Raw genomic sequence first — 8,571 nt, forward strand, 5'->3', positions numbered from 1 at the left:
TATAACTTGATGCCAGTATTTACTGTATTCCTACTACATTTATGTTCTGGGCTTACAAAATCACTACCACATGGTCCTTGCCATGTGTCAGAACCTGCAGATTCCCAAATCCATTACAAGGAGCTCCTCAAGACTCCCTGAAAATTATGAACATTTGAAAGACATTCATAGTAATCATTCATCATTTTTAGATTAAATAGATTTAAGAAGGAATGTTTATGGTGGTCCAGCTGCATTTTATTTTTCTGCTTTTGACTTAAAATCATCTAACGCAATCACCAGTAAGTCTTCCCAACTCTACTGTCGATTATTTAAAGATGACACACGGGAAGATTTTACTCCAGCTCCCAGCAAGGCAAAGGAGAAATTGCTCTATAGTGTGGATAGAGTGAAGTGATGACTTCATTCCAAAAGTTAACCACAAATTCTAAAACATATTCTAAATATTCAAACATGCAAGTTTCCTCAGACACCTTTGGTCTCTGTCACCTTCTACACAGAGAACTAAGGTGGAAAGAGAAGCAGCATATGAAAGGAAAGGGAAAAACAAAAAACTGTGAACACTTTACTGTAAACACTGTCCAGTTTCTTTTTTTTTAAATAAGCATTTTTTAAAGATTCTATTTATTTATTTGACAGAGATCATAAGTAGGCAGAGAGGCAGCAGACAGAGAGAGGAGGAAGCAGGCTTCCCACGGAGCAGAGAGCCCAATGTGGGGCTCAATCCCAGGACTCTGGGATCATGACCTGAGCTGAAGGCAGAGGCTTTAACCCACTGAGCCACCCAGGTGCCCCCACTGTCCAATTTCTTATGGAATTTTTTTTTCAAGTCTTTTGTCAGGCTCTGATGGGATCTACTTATCCCTAGGCTTTCAGAGAGCCTCGGGCTATACCGGTGTAGTACTAGGACAGGCTGGCCGCCAAGGCTGAGAACAGTTGTAGGGTAAAGCGCCAATGTTTCTTTTCTGATATTTTGAGGTATGCACTCCCAGTGTTCCCCAGGAAAAGGTCAACCACTTTGGCAAATGTATCACGTCTTTGAAAGAACTACTAAGAAATCAGGACCCTTCTCCTGGGAGACAAGGCTATATACAACCAGTCTCTCACGGTATGAGTTAGCACGCCTCTGCTTTAACAATGATGATAAGGGGCACCTGGGTGGCTCAGTGGGTTAAGCCGCGGCCTTCGGCTCAGGTCATGATCTCAGGGTCCTGGGATCGAGTCCCGCATTGGGCTCTCTGCTCAGCAGGGGGCCTGCTTCCCTTCCTCTCTCTCTGCCTGCCTCTCTGCCTACTTGTGACCTCTCTCTGTCAAATAAATAAATAAAATCTTAAAAAAAAAACCAATGATGATAAGTTAATAATGGTAAATTGTGACATTTATTTAGCGCTTAATGTATCCTAAGCACTATGCTAAGCATTGTATATCTGGCATCTTATTTAACTCTTATCACAACCCCGTGGCATGGCTGTATTCCCAAAATCACAGACAGGGATGCCGAGGATCAGAGGCACGAAGATTATAGATCTGAATCAGGCCGACCTGACTCTGGATCCTAGCTTGTAAATCCCTTCCCTCTGCCAGAGAATGGGAGGGCTCCTTTACACAACAGTTCTAGACCTTGGGCTGCCCAAGGCTTAGGACGAGCCGGGTCATTTTTTTTTTTTTTTTTTTTAAAAGAAGACTGAAATCCTAAATTGATTCTGGAAATTTGTCTTCTGAACCACACATCCAAGGAACAAAGGCCATCCACACTAGAGCAGACAGCAAGATCATATACAACCTAGCTACTTTCTCACAATAAATTCCTATTAGGACACTGCCACTGTTAGCAAACAAGGAACAAAATGCATTGAAAGTTTCTCTTCACTTGCCTTTAAATAACTGATGCCCAAAAGTAATTCATTTTATTCTCCTTGATTATATAAAATTTTTGAGATGAGTCCTACTTTGTGCAAACTCTTCAGGCTTTTGCAATCCCTGGATCATCCTTTCTTGTGTATGGTGTGTTATTTTGTCCTGGTTCTTCCCCTACCATCTTCCTTCTTCCACAACTGTATGTATTTAGGGAAAGAGATGAAACAACTCCTGGGCAGCTATTTACCCAGAAATTCGAGTGAGGGGAGAGAGAAAAATGATAAACTAAATATTTACTTGGAGAGAATAAGCACATTTTTGCTGGGCAGAATTGTCTGGAACAGCTCCATGGACTGAGTTTCTTGGATAAGTTCACACATTTCATTTTTCCTCTATAAACACAATCTCAGCTCGCATCTATTTATGTAATAAGGCCATCGGAGAGTGATGAGTGACTAGTTAATGAGTAGTCTTTGTTCTTTCCCTTGTCAGATTTCCCAAGACTCTGGAAACAGGTGCCCTTAGGTCAATAGATAAATATTAAAAGTACCCTTTTACTGGGCACCATTATCCTGCTGGTACTAAGAGCTCTAGTACAGGTTCGGCCTAGGAGAGGCAATTTTGGGCATGTTGATACCCTGATAATTGTCCCAAGGGGGTGGCATTTATTTCAGTAGGTAAAGTAGACATTTCCAAGAGCAGCCAACTGCACGGAAGCTCGCTCAGCACTGTGTGTTCTCTCTGTCCCTATCTCAGCCCATTACTTCTCCCTAGGTTAGCATTCTTCAACGTTAGAAGGCACATGCTAATTAAATTTTAATAAGAAATGCTCTGATGCTGTTAAATGTGCCATGTCCTTCAACAGACTCTGTAACACATGAGCCCATATTCCAAAGATGGTGACCTTTCTAGTGTTTCTCAGGAGCGGACTTGTCAAAGTGCAGCCCCTGTTTTCATCTTGATCTCTGGCTTCCTTGCGCAGAGAAGGGAATAATTGACAAACGGGCTATTCGCCACTGTCAGTCAAATTGTACTGTTAAGTATATGCACAGACTTGCCCGTAACTAATGTCCTTAAATATCTGTCTTCGAAAGAAAGAGACTGTTAGAAATCAACTTCATTTTATTTAAATATTGAATAAGGAGGAAATGTAGAATTGGCTTTGGTGCTCCTGTTATAACTCACCCAGGGACAGGTGATGAGTGGTGTTTGCCAGGGCATGTTTTCAGCTCAAAGGAAAAATACAGTGAAGGAAAATTCAATCCAGAGTTCATGGGTGACTGTCCCGTTCTTCTCGACACACTTTAAGGCAAACCATTGAATTCATACACTGTCAGACCCAAAATGATTTGAGAAAATTAATGCACCCCTTGTCTTTGCAAATGAGAAAACTGAAGACAAGACAGACTAAGTTACTTGCCCAAGATTGTACAATAGCTTCAAAGCAAAATGCTCTTATGTCCATAATACTAAGTTGGTCTGTGGGATACTCTGAGGCTTTACAATTAGAAGCATTTATTTCAGACCCAAGGAAACCACTCACCTCCAGATATTTTAGGATACAAGTGTTGTCTTCTTTGCTTCTACATGTGAGATATGTGAGTATGGCCTGGACGACCTTCATTCGTGTCATCAAACAACAAAATGTTGCAGAGAGGGTGGTAGGGCATGACTTGGGAACCCTGCTTCCTGCTAGAGCTCTCCATTTCACTGTGTGATTTGGGGCAAGTGATCCAGAGAGTCCAAGTTCTGGGACTTAAAGATCTCAGGGTTGAAATCTTTTTTTTTTTTTTTTTTTTTTTTTTTTTTAGATTTTATTTATTTATTTGACAGAGATCACAAGTAGGCAGAGAGATAGGAAGGGAAGCAGGCCCCCTGCTGAGCAGAGACCACGCCCCCCTGGGACTCGATCCCAGGACCCTGAGATCATGACCTGAGCGGAAGGCAGCAGCTTAACCCACTGAGCCACCCAGGCGCCCCTCGGGGTTGAAATCTTAATGCTGCCACTTGCTAACTGTATAACCTTGAGCCGGCTACTCATCTGAGTCTCCTTTTCGTCATCGCTAACGGTAATGAGCACATGGAGACTATCAAAGGGATTAAGTGAGAGAATAAGATAAATGCTTAGTGTGTTGCCCAGTGATTAGATGAGTAAATGTTAACCCTCCTTAGCCACTTATGTATGGAGTTAGAAGATGAACTAGATATTCCCTAGATATTTCAACATGAATATTTTATAATCTGGAAGCTTGAGAAGTTTCTGTTTTCTCCTTCCACTAATAGATATGTGACATACTTCATGTATGTTCTACTATATTTTCACAAAAATATACAACCTTTCCTACTCCCTTTATGAGGAGTAGCTTGGTGGCCTGAGCATTAAGGGCAGTTAATCAGTTTGACCACTAGATGGTGATTAAACTCTTAGGGCCTCCCAGTTGGTAGCCTATATTGACCAACTTGTAGAAGACATAAAATGTATAAAATATGGAACTTTCAAGTTGGAAGACCATCTAATCTAATTTGGAAGGTTTGAAGCTATTGACACTCAGAAGTGAAGTGAGTTGTTCAAGGTTACACAGATGTTAGTCGTAGACCTTGGACAAGAATACAACAATTTGGGCCAACAATTTGTTTGTGGGTTGTTTTGTTTGTTTGTTTGTTTCATGAAACTGCAAGAACCATTCTAGAAACACAGTGTGGTATGTGGCTGTTTGAAGCTCCTGCCGGAGTACGCTGCTTGTCTCATGATGGTGTAACAAGAAAGCTTCGAGTACTCCCTCTGTTCTCTTTTAAGGGATTTGTGTCTGTTTTTTTGTCTTAACATTTATTTTCTTTGGTGCCACCCCTTATCCCTCACTGATATGAATGTAATCTGTTTTCAGAAATTAATGGCTTCTAGGATACCTGGAAACATAATGTTTTCTTATGAGAAAAATGTAGAGTAACCAATATAGTTTTTAAACTTTCTTATTTCTCCAGTGGCCTCATATTCAGTGTCTTTACCCTAAGTGATATTATAACACTTAGTGATATTATCACCATTAGGAAATTCATAGTAGGTATGGGGGAATGTGTCTCATTGGTACATATATTCTTTTTGTTCGTGGAGTGTTTTGTGTGTATGTGTGTACAAAATGCCTCTTGTAAATACCATTTCCTTCTACGGCTTTTCTGCTCATAACCACATAAGACATTAGTGGATACTCACAAAGAGAAAATAGTGTACCTCACCCAGGACTTCACTTCCATATTCAGAATTTTGCAGTCTTTCTTAAGAATGATGAAATTCATACTTAATCTCTAGTGTACTATTTAAAATTAGAAGGGAAAATGGAAGTAGATAGGAAAACTTGGAACTGTGAGTCTAGAAGGAGCCTTCAAGAAGATCATCTATTCTCCGAAAATGGTGTCTGTTTCCCAAAGTCACAGAGCTAGCAATAGATAGGATTGGCCTAGAATCTACGCCATCCCACACAAGTGCTCTGTAGGATAACTCTGCTGCCACCATTTCACAGACAGCTTTGGGACCCACATGGCTCAGGGTCAGATGCTGATTCAGTGCAAGATGAAACCAGGGTCTACTCTAAGACTATTTGAACTTTGACTCTCTTCAAAATGGCTGCCGCTGTTCTTAACCTTGCTGCATAGGTTTTGGCCAATCCAAGATGGCACGATGGGATAGTTTGCATAATTCTGACGGCAACTAATTTTGCCTAAGGGTGCTACCAATACCCTTAAACCAAAATGTCCTGCATCAAACATCCACATTTTAATTATCCTGGATCTGCTTAATCTATGCTGGTCGGATGTGTGTAGAGCAGTTATCTTTGTGGATGGAAAGTGTTTTACCAAATTAAGGGATGGGATTTGAAACCAATTAGTTGCCTTATGTTGACTGACTAAATGTTTATTTTTTCATCAGTGATGTGTCCAAAAAAAAAAAAACTCTTCTTGTGGTGGTGGGGAGATCAAGCGGGCATACTACAGAAGGCCGCCCGCTCATTGCCAGGACGGGTTGGGTTTAGCTTTCAGGAAGGTGAGGAAGCAGAAAGCAGCATCCATCCAACACTGGAGATACTTGAGTTATTTATGTTGATTCTCCTCTCAGGTCCATAAAAGGTGGCTCCGATTCCTCCCTTTCTGAGCCTCAGCCCGCTCGGTCCGGCCGAGCCTTCTGGTTCAGAGTCCTCCGAGCGGCTCTTCCGCTTCAGCTTCTCCTGCTGCTCCTCATCGGGCTCGCCTGCCTCGTACCGATGTCAGAGGAGGACTACAGCTGTGCCCTCTCCAACAACTTTGCCCGATCATTCCACCCCATGCTCCGATACACAAACGGCCCTCCTCCGCTCTGAACCAAGCAGACGCCATCTGCAGCGGTGCTGGTAGCATAAGGAGGGTTTGGCCAAACGCGATCCCAAGCTAGCAAAAACAGGACCCGAATCTTGGCGAATGCCCTCGGTGCGGCAGCTTTAGCTCTCCTCCATGTCCCGTGGGTGAAATCATGGCTCCGAAGGTGGATGGTGAACAAGGACAGGAGGAGAGCAGACAGACACACTCTGAGCCTCAGCGCTAAAGAGATTGAGGACCTCCAACGTTCTCTGGACGCATGAATTCTGGGCCATTGGCTCATCCTATGCACACCCAAGACGTCACTAGACTGAGCAGCTCTCCCACGGCGCTGCTCCGTCCATTCAATAAAGGACTCTCCTGGGAGCCATGTTGGCATCGAGCAATGTACCAACCAACCAGTGCTGATGAGATTTTAGAACCTTGTAACATACAGTTTTTAAGAGCTTATATGGCACCTTTCTTTTTACCTTGTTTCCTTTGGGGCATGATATTCTAACCTTTGCTTTAGAAGCACAAGCTGTAAATCTAAAGGCACTTTTTTTAAAGGTATAAAGAAAAACTGGATGTAATAAATAAGATCATGAAAGGCTTTATGTGAAAAAAAAAGTTGAATGTTACAGTCAAAGAAAAGTTATTTATGTATGTACAGTTTGCTAAAGCCAAGTTTTGTTTGTATTGATTTCTTTGCATTTATTATAGATACTATAAAATATCTTGTCTGTGCTTTTTTTTTCCTCCCCCCCTGGAGAAATGGCTCTAAATTTACATACTAAGCAGGCACTTAGCATAGCACAACCTAAATGATCCTTTGTGGAGAATAAGAGAAGCTGAAACGTAAGTATATATGAAAGAAAAAAAGATGATCGCAGGTAGCGCACATTTAGACATAAAGGACTCTGGATGATTTCTTTCCCTTTCCCCTTCCCACAGCTAATTAAATCCACTGACCTTTGACTCCCCAGCATTTTTCACAGCCCCCTTTCTTCTCCATTCCCTTTGCCCAGTTGGAAGAAACCCCACATTAACCTTCTCACGGAGAGCACATGTCCTTTCCATCCCAAGGCTACTCACCAGCTATGTGGCTTTTCTTAAAGCTCTCTTGTTCGCATCCCTACTCTACTCCAAAACCTTCTGTTGCTTTTCATTACCTGCTAGAAGAAATAGAGTTTTCATCCACCATTCAAGTCCAAATATAATAAGGTTTTATTCTGCCCCTCCGATCTTGCCAGCCAGCGGCCATCGTGGAATTGCTTGGTGCTCATGGACTTTTAATCCATCCTTTAATAGCTGGAAGAGGAGGATTTGTATAAAGCCCAGGTTTCAGGCTTCCCTTGAACATGGAAAGCTCTGGTACCTTGGGTATATACTCTTGCATACCAATCATGGCAGGGGTGACGTGGCTGCTGTCACTTGAAGAGCACGAAGGGACAGTTTTTACATTTGCCTTTATATCCTATTAACTCTGCCCACTACCTGTCCCAGTCTAACTCCTGTGGGCACTTAGTGCACAAATCCTACTTGGAGAATCTAAACCAAACTGAGGTACTCAACCTGAAGTTGCCTGCCATGGTTTCCATGATGTTGTAGCCTGAGTGACATCTCAATTAGGGTTCCTTGAGGATTATTAGTTCTCCCAGTTCCCGGGGTCACTACAGAACTTCTCATCCCATCTCTGGGGGGTATGACCTGGGGGCTTGCATTAGAAACAGACACCTGACATGATTTTAGCCTGACTGTTGAAAAGAACTTCCCCATCCCCTCTTACCTCCACAGTTCTGTTCTTACCACTCTTTCTATCCTCTCCGATAAGACTCAACTCACAAAGCCACCGACTCCCTGAAGACTTCGCTGCCCACTGTTAGGCTATCTTCAAGACTTCCCCCTACTGAATTTTCCTCACATGAGCATTCTGTTTTCTTTCTTTTTTTTTTTTTTAAGATTTTATTTATTTGACAGAGATCACAAGTAGGCAGAAAGGCAGGCAGAGAGTGAGGAAAGGAAACAGGCTTCCCTCTGGCTTCCCCTGGGCTCCATCCCAGGACCCTGAGACCACGACCTGAGCCGAAGGCAGAGGCTTTAACCACTGAGCCACCCAGGTGCCCCGAGCATTCTGTTTTCTACTGTCAGATGATTCCTATCTCTTTTCCCCAGAATGTCGCTGAGGGAACAGATCAGAGTTGACTTGTTCTTATTTTAAATAAGAGAAACCTGTGTTAGTTTCCCATCCTCCTGCTTCTGGAAAGGCTGTGAGCTGTGGCAGAGAATGAGCTGCAGGCGCCCTTCGAGGAGATGGGGCCACGCTCTTACCTCACTTCCCCGCTGCTCCTCCCAAGTAGTGGGGTCGGGGCAGTCCAGCCCTACAAC

General features: G+C 42.8%; 1 protein-coding gene across 18 annotated transcripts in view; it reads left to right on the top strand.

Moving 5' to 3' along the window:
* The window catches only part of SYNE1 (spectrin repeat containing nuclear envelope protein 1), a 479,099-nt gene extending 472,180 nt beyond the window's left edge, over nt 1-6,919 (top strand). For 16 of the 18 annotated variants that reach the window (XM_044243752.1, XM_044243801.1, XM_044243842.1 and 13 more), the window contains one exon: nt 5,969-6,919. In XM_044243752.1, the coding sequence (XP_044099687.1) occupies nt 5,969-6,209 (241 nt within the window). In that variant the 3' untranslated portion in view covers nt 6,210-6,919. The remainder of the gene's footprint in view (nt 1-5,968) is intronic. The other 2 variants (XM_044243862.1, XM_044243872.1) reach the window with 1 other exon arrangement.
* Nucleotides 6,920-8,571: the final 1,652 nt, after the last annotated feature.

The sequence above is a fragment of the Neovison vison genome, chromosome 1 (genome assembly GCF_020171115.1).
Source record: "Neovison vison isolate M4711 chromosome 1, ASM_NN_V1, whole genome shotgun sequence".
Taxonomy (NCBI): domain Eukaryota; kingdom Metazoa; phylum Chordata; class Mammalia; order Carnivora; family Mustelidae; genus Neogale; species Neogale vison.